This window comes from Megalopta genalis, chromosome 5 (assembly GCF_051020955.1).
Source record: "Megalopta genalis isolate 19385.01 chromosome 5, iyMegGena1_principal, whole genome shotgun sequence".
NCBI classification, from domain to species: Eukaryota; Metazoa; Arthropoda; class Insecta; order Hymenoptera; family Halictidae; genus Megalopta; species Megalopta genalis.
The window spans coordinates 2,094,310-2,116,973 of NC_135017.1; the positions used below are offsets into that span (position 1 = coordinate 2,094,310).

At 35.1% G+C, this 22,664-nt stretch overlaps 1 protein-coding gene and 1 long non-coding RNA gene across 3 annotated transcripts; one reads left to right on the top strand and one right to left on the bottom strand.

The window, feature by feature from the left end:
- Positions 1–486: 486 nt before the first annotated feature.
- LOC143259463 (uncharacterized) lies at positions 487–18,076 on the bottom strand. Of its 2 annotated transcripts, none has more exons than XM_076521797.1 (2): positions 17,878–18,076; positions 487–8,677 (listed from the first exon to the last, which is right to left on the bottom strand). In XM_076521797.1, the coding sequence occupies exon 2, from the start codon at positions 8,489–8,491 to the stop codon at positions 1,175–1,177; it is 7,317 nt and encodes a 2,438-aa protein (XP_076377912.1). In that variant the 5' UTR covers positions 8,492–8,677; positions 17,878–18,076; the 3' UTR covers positions 487–1,174. The 2 variants fall into 2 exon arrangements, with proteins under 2 accessions (XP_076377912.1, XP_076377913.1); XM_076521798.1 differs by lacking the exon at positions 17,878–18,076 and adding an exon at positions 14,548–14,725.
- Positions 18,077–18,446: 370 nt separating this feature from the next.
- LOC143259507 (uncharacterized) lies at positions 18,447–20,878 on the top strand. The gene is made up of 2 exons (XR_013033464.1): positions 18,447–20,107; positions 20,203–20,878. It is a non-coding gene; the product is annotated as an uncharacterized LOC143259507 (long non-coding RNA).
- The last annotated feature ends 1,786 nt before the right edge of the window (positions 20,879–22,664 follow it).

The following is a 22,664-nucleotide window of genomic DNA, read 5'->3' on the forward strand; positions in this document are numbered from 1 at the left end:
CTCCTGACCTTAAACTCAATCAATTCCAAATCAGTTGAGACCAATTTCCTTGATAGCATGTGTCAAAACCAAAACTATTTTCAAAACGTTCCTTTATGCTTCATACGAACAAAGAAATTCAAGTGTTCTGTTTTTCGTGACTCTCCCTGTATAACAAAACTTCAAGCTTCCACTTAAAAATCTTAATGTCACTTTCGTAGTGTGCTTGACATTAATGTCTCATTCTTCGAAATATTTGAACGAGTTAATTTCGTTGTTGTTGTCGAACAAACAAAAATAATTTTAAAGCTTTCATATTTAAAATTTGTTGCATAAATCTTCACATTGAAACAAAAAATTGACGTTATTGTATTATGAAATCAATTATAGAAAGTCAAGAATACTGAAGAATACTTAATTTCTATACAAAACAGTTCATTGATAGATTTTTGAAAATATCTTAGAGATGATGGTTACTTTGAAAGAATACACTTTGTATATCATATATCGCTTAAGACAACATATTTAATCATTAATTCATTATAATTACACAACCATATTAAAAAAATTCATATTTTCTTACAATGTACATGCCTCTTTCGCATCTTCACAATTTCTTTTTCATTCTGACACAATATCAAATTACTTGCTCCTAACTAGAGTGTGGGATAGTACTGCTACTCAGCTTACAAATACTTGCTGAATTAAATAATGATGCCAAGGCTTCTTCGGGGGGGGGGGGGGGGGGGCAAACAGTATCTTTATTTTCCGGGAATTTGCATCAGCTATGTTCAGAAGTGACATGCCAACATTCTTTTTAGCAGTCACATCGACTTCTTTTTCATACGACGGAAATTTAACTATATCCAAGTTAACAGAGATAACTGCCGCGGGCAAAATTGTCTCACCAAATTTAATAATAATACACTAGAACTCCGTTTATTTGAATTCTGTTTAACCGACATACAACCCTGTATACCGACAAGAACGATGCTCCTATTGTCCGACTCCAGTTGGATGTATATACTTGCACTTGTATTGAAAGCAATTTGTAACAAAACCCAGTTATATAAAACTAAACTCCAATTATATGAATAAATAAACAACGAAAGAGGGAATAATCGCTTAATTCCTATTATCACTTATGCGAGTGATAGATAGACTTATAGATAGACTTATAGAGTGATAGATAGATTCACTTATGCGAATATGCATAGAATACGGATACACATTTAATGATATCATCGTTTCTGGACCTAATAGCCGCGGCCCGAACTGTCTCGCCAAATTTGTTTCTGGCATCAACACTGAAACCTTTATTTATCAGATATTTAACAACCTCTAAGTGATGAAACTTAACAGCTATGTGCAAAGCTGTCATGCCATTAATGTCTTCAGCATTAAAATCGGCCCTTTTTTCATTTATCAGCAATTTAACTATCTCCAAATTACCAGACCTAGCAGCAGTGTGCAAAATTGTCATTCCTTCATTGTCTTTGGCATTAAAATCGGCCCCTCTTTCATTTATCAGAAATTTAACTATCTCCCATTTACCATACTTAGCAGCCGTGTGCAAAACTGTCATGCCATTAATGTCTTTAAAACTAAAATTGGCCTCTTTTTCATTTATCAGAAATTTAACTATCTCCAAATTACCATACCTAGCAACAGTGTGCAAAATTGTGTTTCCATTATTGTCTGTGTCATTAAAATTGGCCCCTTTTTCATTTATCATAAATTTAACTATCTCCCAGTTACCAAACTCAGCAGCCACGTGCAAAACTGTCATGCCATCAATGTCTTCAGCATTAAAATCGGCCCTTTTTTCATTTATCAACAATTTAACTATCTCCAAATTATCAGACCTAGCAGCAGTGTGCAAAATTGTCATTCCATTATTGTCTTTGGCATTAAAATCGGCCCTTTTTTCATTTATCAGCAATTTAACTATCTCCAAATTACCATACCTAGCAGCAGTGTGCAAAATTGTTATTCCATTATTGTCTTTGGCATTAAAATCGGCCCCTTTTTCATTTATCAGAAATTTAACTATCTCCCATTTACCAAAATCAGCTGCCACGTGCAAAACTGTCATGCCATCAATGTTTTCAGCATTAAAATCGGCCCTTTTTTCATTTATCAGCAATTTAACTATCTTCAAATTACCAGACCTAGCAGCAGTGTGCAAAATTGTCATTCCATTATTGTCTTTGGCATTAAAATCGGCCCTTTTTTCATTTATCAGCAATTTAACTATCTCCAAATTACCATACTTAGCAGCAGTGTGCAAAATTGTCATTCCATTATTGTGTTTGGCATTAAAATCGGCCCCTTTTTCATTTATCAGAAATTTAACTTTCTCCAAATTACCATACTTAACAGCAGTGTGCAAAATTGTCATTCCTTCATTGTCTTTGGCATTAAAATCGGCCCCTTTTTCATTTATCAGAAATTTAACTATCTCCAAATTACCATAACCAGGAGCAGTGTGCAAAATTGTCATTCCTTTATTGTCTTTGGCATTAAAATCGGCCCCTTTTTCATTTATCAGAAATTTAACTATCTCCAAATTACCATACTTAGCAGCCGTGTGCAAAACTGTCCTGCCATTATTGTCTTTGGCATTAAAATCGGCCCCCTTTTCATTTATCAGAAATTTAACTATCTCCAAATTACCATTCTCAGCAGCCGTGTGCAAAACTGTCATGCCATTATTGTCTTTGGCATTAAAATCGGCCCCCTTTTCATTTATCAGAAATTTAACTATCTCCAATTTACCATACCTAGCAGCAGTGTGCAAAATTTTCATTCTGTTAATGTCTTTGGCATTAAAATCGTCCCCTTTTTTATTTATCAGAAATTTAACTATCTCCCAGTTACCAAACTTAGCTGCCATCTGCAAAACTGTCATGCCATCAATGTCTTCAGCATTAAAATCGGCCCCTTTTTCATTTATCAGAAATTTAACTATCTCCAAATTACCATACCTAGCAGCAGTGTGCAAAATTGTCATTCCATTATTGTCTTTGGCATTAAAATCGGCCCTTTTTTCATTTATCAGCAATTTAACTATCTCCAAATTACCATTCTCAGCAGCCGTGTGCAAAACTGTCATGCCATTATTGTCTTTGGCATTAAAATCGGCCCCCTTTTCATTTATCAGAAATTTAACTATCTCCAAATTACCATACATAGCAGCAATGTGCAAAATTGTCGTTCCTTCATAGCCTTTGACAGTAAAATCTGCCCCTTTTTCATTTATCAGAAATTTAACTATCTCCCAGTTACCAGACACAGCTGCCATTCGCAAAACTGTCATGCCAGCAATGTCTTCAGCATTAAAATCGGCCCTTTTTTCATTTATCAGAAATTTAACTATCTCCAAATTACCATACATAGCAGCAGTGTGCAAAATTGTCATTCCATTCATGTCTTGGACATTACAATCGGCCCCTTTTTCATTTATCAGAAATTTTACTATCTCCCAGTTAACAGACTCAGCTGCCGCGTGCAAAACTGTCATGCCATTAATGTCTTCAGCATCAAAATCGGCCCTTTTTTCATTTATCAGAAATTTAACTATCTCCAATTTACCATACCTAGCAGCAGTGTGCAAAATTTTCATTCTGTTAATGTCTTTGGCATTAAAATCGTCCCCTTTTTTATTTATCAGAAATTTAACTATCTCCAAATTACCATACTTAACAGCAGTGTGCAAAATTGTCATTCCTTCATTGTCTTTGGCATTAAAATCGGCCCCTTTTTCATTTATCAGAAATTTAACTATCTCCAAATTACCATAACCAGCAGCAGTGTGCAAAATTGTCATTCCTTCATTGTCTTTGGCATTAAAATCGGCCCCTTTTTCATTTATCAGAAATTTAACTATCTCCAAATTACCATACTTAGCAGCCGTGTGCAAAACTGTCATGCCACTATTGTCGTCAACATTAAGAATTTTATATGGATTATATAAATTATCGAAGACAAAACGGCAGATTCCTTTATTACTTTCCTTTGCTGCTACAAATAGAACGTCCTTATCATAATATTCCTCTTGTAGATGTATATTTGTCAGTTTCTCTTTTAGGAGTTGACTGTTTAAAAATATTCGTATAACTTGATAATCTGTCTTTACTAAAATCTCTTTTAATAAATATTCTTGTTTTTTTGATTTTCTTAGTACATACTGATTCCCTGCTTTCCATTTTGCTATCCAATTTACGAATACTTTAGCAGCAAAGTAGTCTCTAACAGTTGAGTGTATAAATTCAATATTGCTACCATCAGATCTGATAATACCAACTGATAGTAATGTATCTCTAAATGTTTTTAAAGATTGTTTTGGTGCAGATTTAAGGATGAAATATTTAGTTAGAGATGTATGATAATTATCATAAGTTATTTTATCTTGTTCCTGTCTTAGTCGTTCTTTAACTTTTGCTTTTTGAAAATAAATACTATACTTTCTATCAACAAAATTTTCGTATAATTCCCATATGTCATTTCCCACATAACTAAAGTCAGGGCTTTGACCATTAATATCTCGCGTCCATTCTTTAAAATATCTCGTAGAGCCTTCTAACATTAAAAAAAGCTGTAATGGTCTTCCAATGAGCTTCGATACATCGCCTTTAAATACTTCGTGCATTTTACTTAAGAATGCCTTGGCGTATGCCTGCATGCTCGTATTTTCTGTCATTTCATCACTACTGCCAAAGATACTTTGAAACTGCTCACGACTGAAAATTAGACTTAGGCGATTTTTTAAATACTTTTTAATGAATTCGCTTGTTGTTTTATCACAAATTGGGTCAATTTCTATAGCAAATGTTGATGCTACACTCTCTAAAGTCTGCTGATAATGGAGACGAGTAGTAATCCAAAATTTAGCTTTAGTTTTATCTTTCAAACGTTGTAATAATGTGATAACTTTATCTCTATTCACTTCATCTAAAACTTCATCAAATCCATCAAATGTTATTAATAAAGGTATTCCAAAATCCTGCTTTACCAGCGCCATACCTAATAATCTTCTGGCAAAATCATTGCTTATACTTTTATCAACTTGTAATAAAAAATCTGTTATTTTTTGTACTATTTCTGTTGGAACATTAAAATCAATATCCCTTATTGCATCTAAGTGATCTTTTAGATTGATTGTAATCAACCAATGCGATTTAATTATTGACTCTCTTGCGCCAGATTGTAATACATACTGTAACTCGTATAACTTAACCAAAGTAGTAGTTTTGCCAATTCCTGGATCACCAGCGATAATTACCACCTTATCGTCTTTAATTTCAATAATTAAAGCATCTTCTCCTATTAAAGGTTTAGAATTTCTATGGTCTTTACCTCTGTATTTACTCAAATTCTTTAATGAACCATAAGTTTTACACCAAATAAGCTGTTCTTGTTCAAACTTAAGCAAATGAACTGTTTTGGCGTAATTTTGTACAACTAGTTCTTCAAAAATAGTTAGCATATTATGTTGAGAATTTAGGAACTTAATCCTATGATCCCTATAATTTCTTTCAAATTCTATTTGTTCTCTGTTATCACCAAATTGAAGCCATCTTGTGGCCTCCTGTTTGCTTTTGCCACCGATGATAAATATTTCAGAAAGCGTAGGACTTGCTAACTGTTCTTTTACATTTTTCACAATAATTACTTCATTATTAAATCTGTTACCTTTTAAGTAAAAATCAGGATTATAAATTTGTTCTAGCATGAATTTAGATGCACTACCTTCATGTTTTACATTAATCCAATAAATCTTTCTTTCCCGATTGTTCTGACATATTTGTTTAAAATCTTCTTTTTTAAATTGATCACCAGCTACTTGTATTCTATTGTCAATAGCTGTGTCAATATCTTGATTCAATACTGCTATTCGACTTTTGAGATCATTCACTTTTGGTATTTTGCTATTATCTATATCTGCATTTACTAGGTATTCAATTAACTTGTTCTCTTTGACTGTGCTAGGTATCCCACTAATAATGTAAATATCATTTGATTCTTCTGATAATAATTTATCAACCAAAGTTTTCATATTGACTTCGTCAACTAAGTCAGAATATGCTCCTTCTAAATCAGTTGTGCCTAATGGACTACTACCTATCTTGATTACTTTATTGACAATAAGTCCCTCTAACGTTTCGGCATCAATTACTTGTTTTGCATTTTTATCCCACTTACCAATTAATTTCTTCAAATTAATTTTTGCTCCTTGCAGTACTACTTCTCGTTCCAAGAGCTTCTGCTGTGATTCTTCAGTTAGGTCATTTAATGTGAATTTGCGGTCTGTTGCTTCTTTATAACATTTGTTGGTGAACACCCTTTTCATTTCATGAAATTCCTCTATTTTACTTTCTGGTATTATGAATACGACTTTTCTATCTGATTTTTCTTCTAAAAGTGTATTTAAAGCTTTTAAAACATCTGATAATCTTTCCTTATCTGAATCGTAGGGATATCTTATGCATAGCATTTTTCCTGCTGCAGAATAGTATAGGTGGTTGATTTTGTCTCCCTTCTCCATATAAGAATTAAATTTTAAAAAAAGACAATCTCGTATAGGATAATTTCTATTCTCAATTGTTAAGCTTTCATAAATACTTAAAATGCTTAACAACGTGTTCTCTGTTTTTAGAAGAAAAACTTGTTCGTTTGACCTTAGAAAGTTATCAAGATCAATAGGATTTTCAAAATGTATCTCATATTTTATTATATTGTTCATTTCTCCTAAATATTCATTAAGAACTTGTACACTATTCCTTGGCTTAATTAAAAAACTGTTTTCAATGAATTCCTTACATCGATATGCTATTCCTCCTTTTGCTTGATCGGTGTAGTACTCAAAAAGCGACTTGATTTCTTTATTTGTATTAAGCAACCATCTTCTTCCTTCATCATGATATCGTGCAAGTATATGTGGAATACTTACAATTAGTTCAGATTGCTGCTCATCCTCCGGATATGTAAATGCTCTTGCTAGAGTTATGAGCGGACTATCTTCAGTATTACTGTGCATCTCCTTAACTATATCTTTTGTATAATCTTTAATATTCGCCGTTATTGTTTCAAAAGCTCGCTTTTCACAATTTTCTAAATTATTGTCATATGGATTACAATCATTTTTATATAGGATATAGATTGCAAGATGCGTTAACTCTTGAGCTAAAGTACCCAATAGCTTATTTTCTTCTATCTTAGCTGCTAAGTAAATTCTACCGTCTTTATAATCAGTAGTTCCTTTTGTACTTTCTGAAGCAGTAGGATTAATATTGCTAATATTGTCATTATCAAAATCAAAAATTATGTCAAGACAATCTATATATTGTATCACTTTTAGAATTATTGAAACTTCAGGAATAGCATCCAAAGACCTATAAAGTTTCTCGATTAGTTCTTTGTCGACGGGTTTCTCTGATCTTGATTTTGATGTTAGGTAAAGAATATGTCCTTGATCAATTTGAGGAAATTTAGAAATCATTTCTGTTTTTAGAGTATCTTTTTCTCCTTGAGAGAGTTTATTTATGCATTCTTTTTCATCTTCATTTTTAAACATGAATCCAGCGGACTTAAGAAACGCAAAAATTTCGAATCTTTTTTTTTCAATAGCTGTAAACATTGCCGATTGACTTTCACTATTTAAGCAAAGCTTCGATTCGCTAATAGTATCCGTATAAACTTTAATATCCTCTAAATGGTTTTCTTTAATTTGTTCATGTAAAGAATTTCTCTTTCCAACAAATTCTTTAAATTCCTTCTGAACATTTCCTTCATTTAACACAGTTAGATCAAAGTGATTAGGAAAATCTGAATCAGCTTTTAATAATGCAAGTACAATATCAAATTGGTGATTTTCCCAAGCTAAATCTACAGCACTCTTTTTTAATTTATTATGACAATTGATATCAATTCCACATCGAATAAAAAAATCTACGTTATCTTTTTTTCCACTTTTAGCAGCTATTGATAGTAGTGTATTACCTTCTTCGTTAATTTGTTTTAACAATTTGAGTTGTTCTCCTGTAAGAGTAGTTTCTCTTAAAGGTAATTGGAGATTAATTACAGATGCTATATCTTTTACATTTCCATGTGCCGCGGCAACCGGTAATGGTAAATTTACTTTCTGATTGTCAGCAGCATCCATATTTATTGGTTGCCAAATTTGCTGCTGTGACTTAGTTCTATTTATATCACTATGCTGTTGAGTTTTATATGAATCAGTATCGCTACCATCTGCTAAATCCAATGCTGTTTTACCACCTAGTGCAGAAAGAAATTCAACTAAATTCTCATAATTTTTATCACGTGCAACATCTAAAACTGTTTTTCCTCGTGCATTTAGAGCATTTATTTCTGCACCATTCTTTAGACAGTTTCCAATGTCTTGCATAATTTGTTCTTGTGGCAGTTTTTTGCGTATAATAGAAAATAACTCATAATTCTTCAGCCACTGTTCATCTTCATCGCTACTACTTATACTATCGGGATACATTTTAAGAATCTCGATATTTTCATATACTAGTATATGTTGTGCTAAATCTTCTTATTGTTGTTCCTGATTTTCTCATTAAGGATTTACTGGATTATTTCACAAGGAATGTGTATTTCCGAGCTTCTAGTTACCACTCTTGCAACTTTATCGGCATATAATATGATGTAGTATCCTGCTCGTCGGCACCTGTGGGCATGAATAAATATTATTATCATCTTGATCTACGCGATATTTTTTCAAAAACATAGAAACGTAGGAATAAACATGGAAGGAATGCGGTAACTTGAGCAATCAAAATGTTTCATTTTCGACAATGTTTGGGTTGTTACAGCAAAATTAAGGACCTTCAGTAGAATAGAACTTCTAATGTAACACCAATATCGCCACGAAAGTGCTATTTCGAAAATCGTCTGAAGATGTTGCCAAAATCATTCAACCAAAAAGACACAAAAAACTTGTCTCTAAATATTTGGTGCATACAATAGAGATCGATGGATAAAATTTAATTTTATTGCGAAACGAGAGCTTTTTTGTATGTATGATCGCTTATTTACAGGAAAGCTTGCGGTGTAGTATATTAAAAGTTGACGCCTGCGAGTAATAGTAAACAAATAGCCAGCTTTACAGGCTGCTTGGGTAGAGTACTTTGGTACTGACACATTGACGACTACAAAGCAATTGAACCATTTATGAACGAAACTTTGCAACACTCCATGGAGTATATTGACCAGATAATGAGTGTTTCGCTTATGGAGGCCATTGTTGCAATGGTCACTCGTCACGGAGGCACGGGGTAAAATTAAAAATCGAAAAGATCGTCGAGAGAAATGCGGGATCCAAAATGCAACAAAATCAAAATACTGGTCGACTGCTGATGTCAAGGAGCCGATTTCATAAACTGGTTAACGTCAAACGCTGTGCTTGTAACGAAAGTGAACATATTACAACTTAATGTCCAAGAAATGCAGCCAAAGTAACAGAGTCTTGCAGTGGATTGATACGAGCCATGTCAATTTCAAGTCGGATAAGACGGTATCGTTCATATTAGATTCTGGTCATGATTGTTCGTTAATAACATCATGGAAAAGTTAACGAAACAGTTTGAAAGATACCTATCGGTTTTCGAACTGATTCGAATAAAACTCAAATGAAACCAAGTTGTTCGGACGGATTCGAATAATCGAAAGAAACGGCATTGCTGGAATAGAGAAGCGAGCAGTTGGAGAAAAACTGAACACCTCGAAGAGCTCGTAAATATACCTATCGTGAACCATAACAGTATACATGTACAGTTACTCACAAAATTGAAAGTACACCTTTTAAAACGCAATAACTTATTTAAAACTGGACTAAGTGTCTTGAATTTTTTTTAGATGATGGATGGAAGACTAGACGACGACTAAACTGCCTCTTTTTAATTTTGCTATTACTTGGGATGACAAAAAAATTTTACCTTCATTATCTGAGCCTGTAACAAAAATTTAGAAAATGCCTTTCGTAGATCTCCGTAAATTATATGCGTGCTGAAAATTTGATCAAAATCGGTTTAAATATTTAAAACAAAATTGCAGATTTCTTTCAATTTTTGTGATCTTTAATTTGTCGTAACTCATAACAACGTGAACCGATTTCGACAAAAATTTTCAGCATGCATATGTGTAAGTTACCGATATCTACAAAAAGGCATTTTTGACATTTTTGTTACAGGCTCAGATAAAAAAGTTAAACGACGAGAGTTTTTTTTTATTTCTTCTTGCCATTCCAAGTAATAGTAAAATTTAAAAGAAGCATTTCGGTCATCGTCTAGTAGAATAGTTCATCTATCATTTCGTATTCTTCTAATCTAGTGGACTAGTTGATCATTCATCTATCTATCATATAAAAAATCATCATCTAAAAAAAATTCAAGCCACTAGTCCAGTTTTAAAAAAGTTATTGGGTTTTAAAAGGTGTACGCTCAATTTCATGAGTAACTGTACTTACTGAGTGAGTAACTAATATCATTTGAATACCGATATTCTTAATGATATACTAATATTACATCCTATCAAAAGTGTACATTTACGAGTTAGTTGCTTGTAACCTCTCAGTTGTGGACGACGTGTTTACATGTAATAAGGAAATGACAATTTTGCATCTTACAACAAAAATACTTCTCCTACGATTTGGGTTAAAATGCTTGTAAAGCATATTCATAAATTTCGCACAATTTAGAATAATTTTAGAACAACTTGCCGAAAGAAACTGCATCCAGTGTGATCGATAAAAAACGCGTACAAAATTGATCTTAAAAATAGATCGAAGCAGCTTCGCTCCCCAAACAACAATCCAAAAGCCGAAATTCTAAAAAAATACGAAGTTTTGTAAAAACCCAGTATTTTCGACAAAAATGAGGTATTACATGAAAAGTAAAAATGTTAGAAAACTCTAATTGGTTTTGATGATAGAGAAGAGTTTCCCGAATATAAAGTATCTGCGTAGTTTCTCCGCAATATTTTTATATTTTTACGAAAAATTCTTTGTCTAACACGGAAACTCTACCCAGGATCGGCTCCTGTAGACATTTCTGAAGAAGAAACTGCCCTGTAGTAGTGTCGGAACGATTTACATTGCAAACAGGCAACGCGTGCACGACGTTTTATCGCCATGTGCTCCACTGCTCGCTTCTCTCGACTCGGCAGGGCCAAAGCTATGCGTAATCAGCACCGATGGAGGGATCCAATGGGGCACGCAGTTTGTGTAAATAATATTTGAATATTTTTTAGTAGTCCAGTGTTCTGTTCTTGTTTTATATATTTCTTTGGATACACACATACATGAAAGTATTCAACCGCTAGTATAACGTTGACATCTACGCCATATATTGTAAAATTGGAATGCATTGTTGGTTGATGTGTGCCATATTACACCAATATTAACGGATAAATGGGCATTCGAATTTTACAAATTCCTTCAGATGCATTGACAAATTAAGACAACAAATTACATTTACACGTGTATCTTATTCATGATTGTCCATCCCCATAGAGTGGATTCGGTCATACAAGTTGCAACAAAAAAAAAATACATGCTATAAAGAATTATAAAATCGTATAAAATATAGTGTAATAATACAGTGTAATAATAATTAAGAAAAGAAATAAAATTAATCGAATCATATGTTTTGTGCGTGTCCTTTCATTTTGTTTAGGTGTCTCGGAAATTTTACCACCAGAGGCATCCTTCTCGCTAAATCCATCACTATCATGAGTGGAAAAGAGATGAAGAATACAATAACAATGGAACGTTTTTTAATGTCTCGATCAACCTTGGAGTAGAATGAAATAGTAAACAGCGATAAAAGGAATATTGAATATAAACAAATGAAGATAGATCTACCATTTCGGCGACAAGGCGTAACGACTCGTCAGACGTTACTACATTTCCAAAATCAGAATATCAAAGAGGTACCAGTATTCTTTTCGGTTTTCGATAATATGTATATCGGTTTTGGGATTATAACGGTATCGGTATTACGGTAATAATCGATTTCGGAATAGCTTTGCTCGTATAATACCGGTACCAAAAATATAACGGTAAACTGATGAAAGTAAAGGCGAAATAGTAGACTCAAGTATCAAAAAGACTAATTTAAGTATAAGCGCTCAGCAACAAATATGATTAAGGACGATAACAAATGTTAGACGACAGATTAAATGAAAATATGTATAATGTCCAATATATGTATGTAGTGTCACCGTTTGACAAGACACTAACTTGTTCAGATTTAAATAAAAAACGGAAAAACGCGAACATTTTACAAACTGCCATAACATAAGACTAGTAGCAGCAAGAAAAATTTGCACAACAACAAAAGAAAAAGTGAAAGCAAACAGAAATTGCAGAAAAGGAAAAGCAACGAGAACTATTAAAAATTCAAAAAGAAGAAGAAAAGAAAGTTAATTAATAAGTTTGAGTTAGCGTTAGTTCTTTGACACCGCATACATATTTAGATTCGAATATAATTGAGATTAGATCTTTTCTACCCGTCAACCGTTTCTAACTACCGATGCTCGACTGGCGGTTATCATATGTTTATAGAAACACTAGACGAGCGACAAACCCTCGCAGCCGCAACGCGTTGCGGTACACGTACAGGCGAACTCATTGTGGTAGTATCAATTATTTCAGCAAATATTTCAAAAACTAAGGCCGATCGGCAATTATTTTTCAAATAAAAGTTGTTCAGAATCTCGTCCTCTATAATATACTTGTTGGAATTTCAACGATGACCCATCGAACTGTTTTATGGCCCTTTGTGAGGGTGAGCCGTTGGCGACAGAGGCCCAGGTCGGCTCAGACGATAGTCAGTTCAAAAGTAGAAACCAAACCGTGAGGTTGCCACCTCGGGATTTCACCAACACCATATTTTCTGTATCTCTGTAGTTTTGTAATATATCACCATCATTTATATTACTGGATACGCGAATGTTCTGGAGTAGAATTTGTAATTCTGAATAAAGTGCTTTTAAGTATCATTTCATTTTACAACAGGTTATGGGCCCAGAACCCAGTGAATAGTGATTTGAGTGACTCAAGACAGTGCAGAACATTAAGGCTAATACAGAGAAGTTTACAGTTAAAGGAAAGGTAAAGTGAGTCAAAATGGCAAACGGGGTGGAAATAGTTATTTCGGAATTAAAAAGTTAAATGCTGACAATTATTCAGTGTGGTGCTACAAGTTAGAACTCTTGCTGGTTAAAGAAAAACTATTGGATGTGATAAAGAAGGAAAAACCTAATCCAGTGACTATACCGCATGGACTGAAAAGGACGATGAAGCACGTGCTACGATTGGATTACTAGTAGAAGATAGTCAATTACAGCATATAAAGGGTGCAAGTTCAGCGAAGGAAGCATGGCATTCGTTAAAGGAACATCACCAGAAGGCTACATTAACAAGCAAGGTACTGTTGCTAAAGCGGTTATGTAGAACACTGTTGAAAGACAATGGTGATATGGAGGAACACATCACTACAATGGTAAATTACTTCGATGAATTAGCAGCTCTCGGACAAGTATTACCGGACAATGTTATGGCAGCAATGTTACTCGGAAGCCTTCCGGAATCCTATGACAATCTTGTGACAGCGTTGGAAAGTAGGCCCGAAGCTGATCTTACGCTAAAGCTCATGAAAAGTAAATTGATAGAAGAGTACAAGAGGCAAATGGGGCTTAAAGATACAAGACAGGATTCTCAAGATAAGGAAGCAGCGATGAAAACGAAATTTCACCACAGAAATAGTGTATCCCAGAAAACGTGTTATTTTTGTAAGAAATCTGGACATTTTAAAAGTGATTGCATAAAGTATAAGTCATGGAAGCATAAAAGTGAGAAAGCCAATAAAGCTACAGAGAATAAATCTTCCAATGATTACAGTTTTTATGCAATAGCCTCGGATGAAATTTCTGGAAAAGCTTGTCTAGGTGCAAAGGTTAATAAGAAGAATAACTCGTGGATCGTCGATTCCGGCGCAACAAGCTATATGGTGACATCGAAGGTTTTTTTCGACGAACTCGACTCAGGAAGAAAAGGCCACGTGTATCTTGCAGATGAAGGAAAGACAGCGGAGGTGCAAGGGATCGGTTCAGGGGTCATAAAGTGTAGAATAGGCTCAGGCGAGGTTGCCGAAATGAAAATAAGCAACGTGCTGTACGTTCCGACCTTTGGATCTAATTTATTGTCAGTAAAGAAATTAGTCAGAGAAGGATACAAGCTAACCTTCGAAGATGATAACTGTAAGATTGTAAAAAACGGGAAACTACAGGCGACGGCGAAACTTTCACCAGAACTGTACGAAGTAAAAACGGTCGAAAGGGCTTGTGCGGCGAACGGAGTCATAAATACGGGACACACAGAAGATTGTCTGCATACCTGGCATTGACATTTCGGACATCGGGACCCTTCTGCAATTAAGGATTTGGCTGTAAAAGGATTAGCCACAGGCATCAGGATAAAGGACTGTGGACAACGAATAACTTGCGAATGGTGCGTCAAAGGAAAAATGGCACGCATACCTTTTCCAAAGGAATCAAGTACCAAAAGCAATTCAATTCTGGATCTCGTTCACACAGATGTTTGCGGGCCCATGCAGACGGTAACGCCCGGAAATAAAAGGTATATTCTTACAATTATTGACGACTTTTCTAGGTATACACAGATTTATCTCATGAGCCACAAAAATGAAGTAACTGCATGTATTAAGGAGTTTGTGGAAATGATGAAAACACAATATCAAAAGAAGTCAAAAATGATAAGGTCAGACCGAGGAAGGGAATATGTGAATTCAGTTTTACAGAGTTATTTAAAAAAGGAAAGGATAAAGCTACAGTACACAGCTCCCTATTCTCCGCAGCATAACGGAGTTGCAGAGCGAAAAAATAGATCGCTAATCGAAATGGCAAGATGCATGTTGCTCGATGCAAATATGGAGAAGAAGTATTGGGAAGAAGCAGTGAATACCGCAAATTATTTGCAAAATAGACTTCCTACAAAAGCGATTGGAAAAATTCCACATGAGTTATGGTATTCAGAAAGACCAAATGTCGGACATTTGCACACTTTCGGATGTGATGCATATGCACATATCCATAAGGAGCAGAGAAGAAAATTAGACGATAAGGCTGAAAAATTCATGTTTGTCGGATATTCTGAAGAGTCGAAAGCGTTTCGATTGTTAGATATAAAAACAGATCGAATAAAAGTTAGTCGTGATGTAATTTTCTTAGATAAGAGTAATGAAAATAAATTAACTCATGAAGTGCATGATGATGAAGTCATAGTCTTTAATACCGAGAAACACGATGACTAAAATCTAGAAAGCGTGGAAGATGATAGATCTGACAACGAGGAACAATCCAGTACAAATGCGAGTGAAGACAGCGAACACGGAACCCCTTTAAGAAATGAAGAAACGAGACCCGAACAATGCAGACGATCTGAAAGGTCAAATAAAGGTGTGCCACCGGACAGGTACATGGTTTTTTCACACATGGTTATGGATGAAGGAAGGGAACCCAGAAACATAAGGGAAACGTTATCAGGACCCGATAAAGACAACTGGAAGATAGCTATGGACGAAGAAATAGACTCTTTGAAAGAAAACTGCACGTGGGACATTGTACCCAAACCAAAGGATAGAGACGTGGTCACTTGTAAGTGGGTCTTTAAATTAAAACGAAATGCGGATGGTAGCATTGGGAGATACAAAGCTAGGCTTGTCGCTCGAGATTTTTCTCAAAAGTATGGGATGGACTATGACGAAGTTTTTGCACCCGTAGTACGGCAAACGACTTTTAGAACCTTCTTAGCGCTGGCAGGTCAGAAAGGTATGTCCGTGAAGCATTTCGATGCGAAAACAGCGTTTCTCAATGGGACACTCAAGGAGACCATTTATATGCAGCAACCCGAAGGATACATCATACCAGGTAAAGAAGATCATGCTTGCAAATTGAAAAAGGGCATTTATGGTTTGAAGCAAGTTGCTAGAGTTTGGAATGATAAGATAAACGAATTACTAAAGAAATATGGTTTTGAACAAAGTTCAACAGATCCGTGTTTATATATAAAGATTGCTGAAGGGAAACAAATTTATCTCATTATTTATGTAGATGATATTTTAATTGCTGCAAAGGACATAGATAAAATTGATAAAGTGGCTGATTTTTTGAAGAAACATTTTCAGCTTAGTGATCTTGGACTATTAAAGCAATATTTAGGTATGGAAATCAGAAAAAATGAAGATGGTTTTTTCTGTATAAAGCAAGAAGAGTACATCAAGAAAATTGTATGCAGATTTGGATTACAAGATGCAAAACCTTCTAGTATACCATTAAATCAAGGCTATGGAAAATATAGAGATGACGGATTGCCAATGCCAGAAAATTCCAAATATCAACAGTTGATCGGTGCATTATTATATCTAGCTGTAAATACAAGACCAGATATATCAGCAAGCATTGCAATTTTAAGTCAACATAATAAGCGACCTACAACAGTTGATTGGGTGGAAGCGAAAAGTGTTGTCCGTTAACTGAAAGGAACAATAGGTCATGAATTAAGACTTGGTAAAAGAAATAGCAAAAAGGAATTGATTGGCTTTGCAGATGCTGATTGGGCACAAAACAAAGTTGATAGGAAATCCAACAGCAGGTATTTATTCCAATTTTGCAGAGCATCAATATGTTGGAGTTGCAGAAAGCAAACGAGTGTCGCATTATCTTCGACAGAGGCGGAGTATGTTGCTCTAGCTGAGGCGACACAGGAAGGAGTGTGGCTAAATCGACTGCTGGAAGATTTTGGAGAAAACATCCAGGAGAAAATGATTATTTATGAAGATAATCAGAGTTGTCTTACACTCGTGGACAACAATAAATTCAGTAACAGGACAAAACACATAGACACAAAGTTTCACTATATAAAGGATTTAAAGGATCAAGGGATGGTGGATTATAGATACTGTCCTACGGATCAAATGTCGGCTGACATGTTTACAAAACCATTGGGAAAAATAAAGTTAAAATGTATGGCCGAGAAGTGTGGATTGACTAATAAATAAATTAGTTTCAGTGTCATCATCGTTGAGGAAGGGTTTTGGAATTTCAACGATGACCCATCGAACTGTTTTATGGCCCTTTGTGAGGGTGAGCCGTTGGCGACAGAGGCCCAGAGGTCGGCTCAGACGATAGTCAGTTCAAAAGTAGAAACCAAACCGTGAGGTTGCCACCTCGGGATTTCACCAACACCATATTTTCTGTATCTCTGTAGTTTTGTAATATATCACCATCATTTATTTTACTGGATACGCGAATGTTCTGGAGTAGAATTTGTAATTCTGAATAAAGTGCTTTTAAGTATCATTTCATTTTACAACAATACTGAAATATGATCGTCGTTGGTTAAGGCATTCTGTAGTTTTTATAATTTTTTTTGTTAAAAAAATAGCAATAGCACATTTTTTGAAAAAACTGGTAAAAATAAGAACATTTAGGGCAAAGTCACTAAACTGCAGATTTATCCAAAAAGCGTAGGATAGCGTTAGTTTTTTTGCGTGATATTGACAATATATTCTTCCTCAAATACACGCGCGAAATCGCTAAGTACGTATGTGAGGTACGATGTAAGGCGCGAATAAAATTGACTGCACGAGAAACTACTTTTAAAGACACGAATGCGAACAGACTGCTTCCGCGTGCGGAGGAACAGTCGCTGTACGCATTGAAGCGTACTCGCGATTTCCTAACTTTCCGGACGCGACAAACAAGAGCGTGAAGCGGTTCGTGCTCACACCAACTTTCCCAGCCACCTCACGAAAAGAAAATCACAAAAAATAACGAAGAGCGACTTACCACGGATCCAGCAGATCGTCAGCTTTCAATAATACACGGGTTTTTTCTGAAACGCTTCTCTTCACTACTCTTCTCGCTCACGATACACAATAAGTAACGAGTCGTTCAGCGACTTATGCTCGAATGACAGCAGGGAGCCTCGACTCTACAGTCAATTTTTCAAGCACTGTCTTGATTGTCACTTGGAATTAGCTGCGAACTTGAACGAACTAAAATTCAATATGGCGGTTTAGAAGCGGTAATTCAAATTCTGGATTCTAGAGCCAGAATCAGGGGTGGTGAAGATTTGAAATAATTTGACAAAACGTAGTAAAATTGAAATATTTGCATAAGTAAATACTATTTCGTTTAATGCTTAAATGAAATACTATTTGGAATGAATTTCGTTAAATATTTAAAACATCAGAAAATGCTATTTAATACTTATACTTAGATTCAAATGTAGAAAATAAAGAACTGAAAATTAGACACGAAAATTTAAAAATTAAACATATTTCGCAACTGTCACACGCTATCTTCTATTCGAATAAATAAATAAATTTCTTGCAGGTGTGTAGTACATGTTTACATGCAGTTCTTGTGTTGTGTTTTAGTACATGGTACTATAAAAAGCTGAAGGATACAATTCTTGTCTGCAATACTATTGCAATACCATTATTCTAAATACTGTTTGATGAAATATTATTTTTCTATATTTTAATAAAATACTTATTTCACGATACTATTACAATATGTAACTACACACATGAGAAAACAAATATATTTACATTTTATTAAGGGGTTAGGATAGTCACGTGACTTTACGGATTCAGCAGATCGGGATCTGCTGTACAGATTTCGTTACAAAAATGATATTATAACCGGCGTTTTCTATTAGGAATGTAAAAGAAACTCAAATCAAATTGAACAATTGGAGATATTGCAATGAAATTTTCACTAAAAATAATAAAAAAAATAATTATTTTAATGGCGAGTTCGGCTGGCGCGAAGCGGCCCAGCCAACGAGCGCACAAAGCCCAGTTTCGCTCATTGGCTCGACCGTCTCTCACCAGCTGATCTCGTCATTCATTGGTCACTGTTTTTCGTTAATAACTCGTAAACAAAGCCGCGGATCGCATTTTTGCTAAGGAGAAAGTTATTTCAAATGGCCCCAGGAATCTCCCTTTTCCGAATTGCGATTCATTTTTGGGACACTCTATATATTTCGAGTCATGTATCTTCAAAGGGATACGACGACGAATTTTTCTGGGATTAGGACACGTATGGACATTTCCACTACTGTTATTCAAGAAGATTTGGGTATATAAAGAGCCCAACCGCGACTAAAACTGGGCCCAGTTTCAAGTCAATTACTGACGAAGAGGAATGTTAGCGAGATTGAGTCTGATTCTCTTTCGAGCATTTCAACCGAATGCATACGTATATCGTTGCAAGGTTATAAGCCCCCGCCAGCGTGACTTATCAGTGCGATAAACTGGAACCGCGATCTTGTATTGAACTAAAAAGCTTGTAATATATTATCTGTTACCAGTCAATTTGAATGTAAAATTCATTTATTCCATTTTCTGATTCGAAGCAGTAGTTGGTACAAACCCACAGAGATATACCTTTACCGCTCGAGGTATATCTTTAATTTTTCTTGTAAAAAGATACAAGGCAACTAAACCCCCAATCCCTATAGCGACGATCCGCGTTGACATTACATTACATCGGCTAGTTCACGTTTCCCCCTTATCAAAACTCCAAAATCGCGTAACACCTCCATTCGACGTATATTCGACGAGCCTATACGTTTGACGGAGAGTGTGAAAAAACAGTTTATTGTATTTTTTCCATTGCATTGACACTTTACCGAATTCCTGGTTGGAAATTACAGAAAGTAATATTAAAATTTCATGGAATAAAATTACTGATCCTGCTAGTCCTCCCATTCAGTCAGACATGTCAGTGCTTGAACCAGATTTGAGCTACACATAGTAAGTGTTATCACAAGAGAGCAATACACCCTAGCAATTGTGTTTTACACAATTTTTATTGAACTGCGAGGGAGAAGAAAGGAGGGACGAAAATGAAGAGACAGAAGTAGAAACGGAAAGACTTCAGGAAGAACCGTATGAGAACAATAAATTACGTATGGTTACATTGCCACATAGTGCAAGAGAATCACCTCACATGCAATACATGGTGAAGGCATTAAAATTGTATTTCTTGGGCAAGGAAAATTAAATAAGTAAGTACGTATTCATACAACGGTAAAAATTTGCAGCCGATTTGAATATGAATTATTTATAAATCAATCTTTTTTACATTTGTATTTGTTATTAGGAAATAGAGGAAAACCATCACAGTAGGCCACGATACTACACGATTCCAAGGATGATACGCCATAAAACATTCAATATAGAATATAAATTTTCACAATAAATATTAAATAAATAAATGTAATCGAAGTTATATTGTGTTTGATTTTATTTAAATCAGAAATATTTGTCCAAACTATATCATGTTTGGTCCCAATTTAATAAGAAAACTATCAGCAATATGTTAAAAAAAAACATTTTTAAAACCTTAAAATTAAAAAAATTATGTCATTGAATTATGACCTGCTTCCGGGAATTTGATAAATTAGAATCGGAAATTAAATTGGAATTAAATTGGAATCGATATGTGGCGGCTACCTCCAGACCTGCCAGCAGAGGGCTCCTCTTCCCGCTAGTAGGCGATCCGCCTCGATCCGTATATATACACCGAGACTTCGTCCTACCCTTACGTCTAAGGCAAGGGCCCGCTAGGATAGCCTTACTGATGAGTCCTCTATAGCGGGCCCCGGACGAAACGTCTCCCCACTCCTTTCCCTTCACGACCAAAAACACGAACACTCGAACCGCCGCCAAAGATAAATTACAGGGTCGTAGCAATATCACAGTGCAAATCTCAGAGTACTAAAATTCGGCAATTCCCGGAGAAATTACCGTCGAGATTCCCGTTTCCCCTATTTTTTTTTTAATCGAGTTAATTTTTTTTTATTATTTGTGGGGTAGAAACTAATGGCCACGTGTGTCAGTATCGTGCGGCCACGTTCTCCATTGATGTAAAGCTTTCATTTCCGCTTTCGTCATTTCCTTCTTCTTTCACGTTCTCTGTTTTTTCTTCCGTCATGTTCCTAGTATCTTTTTGTATTTCTGTTCTTTTAGTTGTATTGCTTCTGTGTTGGCTTTCATTTTCCTTCTTTTTTCTTTACTCTTTTCTTCCTTTTGTGTTCTCCTATTAGCGCATTGTCTAATTTATTTCCTTAGCTTATTGTCCATCTCTCTTGCTTGTTTCTCCAGTCACCTTTCCCAAATTATTTCTCCTTTTTCTTTCCGTATTACTTCTTATATGTTCATCCTTGTTCTTTCCATACCTTCCAGTCTTTGTGTTACCGCATTCTTGATTTTTTCTTTTCTATCTTGACTGGGTAGACTATTTTGTGTTCTATTTTTATTGTGTGATGATTTGTTGCTTCCACAATCCGATGAGATGGCCAATGATTCCTCTGATTTATTTTTATTTCTGTTTCATCCTCATCCCAACGGCTTCTGGTAGTTGTGTTCCCTTTCTGTAATCTCTTTCTTTTGGTTTTCCTGTATTTTATTATTATATTATATTTAGGTTGAAGGGTTTTTATGTAAAACTCATAACTATAGGTCTTTCTTGGATTTTGTTTTTTATTTCTTCCAGTTTGTTTATCCAGGTTCTATTGCCCTTCCTGTTCTCCATTTCTGTTTTGTGACTTTGTTCTTTTATCTTCTTTATCAATATATTCTTGTTTATACTTATAATTTACTATAATTTCTTTTTTAGTTTTTCCATGATGTCATGCTCTTTTACGGTTCTCAATATTTCTTCTTCTTCTCAATATTTTATCTTTTGTCTTCCCTTTGCCTATTCTTGCTACTTCAACTTGTACTTCTTTCTCTTCTTCTTGTATATTTTTTCAGTGCGGATTCAATCTATATTGTACTCGTCTTTCCCTTTCTCCTACTCTATTGACATTCTCTATGCTCTTTTCGTCTTTCTCTGTTTTCTATTTTCTTTCCATGACTCTTCTTCTTTGTTTGTATTCCATGACATCGTCTGTCTAGTTAGTCTTTTCCACTTTGATCGTCTTTTTTTCTGTGATCCTAATTTTGGGAATTTATCTTTATCCAACCTGCCTTCTAGAGCCAACTCGTTAGTGGCCATTTTTCTTGACTCTATAACGGACTTGTATTTATAGGCCACTATTTTGTTGATCGTATACTCTATCTGGTAGATAACGCTGGGCTTATGACCGTATCTTAGGCATTTGTAGCATATATTGATGTCTTTATTGTATATGGCTTTACATCTAATGCGAATAATCCTTGGCAAATAAGTAGTTTTTTTGGGAGTGAATATCTCTCGACCTTTATTAAGAGTTTGTACATGTTTTTCCCACACGTATTCCTCCTGTCTCTTAATCCTTTTCGTAAGTCTTTCAACCGCGAAGTTCCTTTGGCCAGGTTTCATGTCATCCACCAGCTAAGAGATGAGCCCATTCCAATCCACAATTTTCTGTTTATTATCTCCCCTCGTAGTCTCGGTCCCTTCCTGTTTTATCTTTTTGTCTTTGTTCGTTTCAACTTCTACTATTGTTTCCGCGGCTAAAGTTTCTTCTTCTTCTATATTTGTACTAGTATCGTTAGTCGTTAAGGGCCTCTCTCCCCTTGCATATTCTTGTTATTACTTCTTCTCCCTCTTGAGGTTCCTCCTCCAATCTCATCCTT

Coding starts and splice junctions, on each gene's coding strand:
- LOC143259463 (XM_076521797.1), bottom strand. CDS start 8,491: ATGTATCCCGATAGTATAAGTAGTAGCGATGAAGATGAACAGTGGCTG.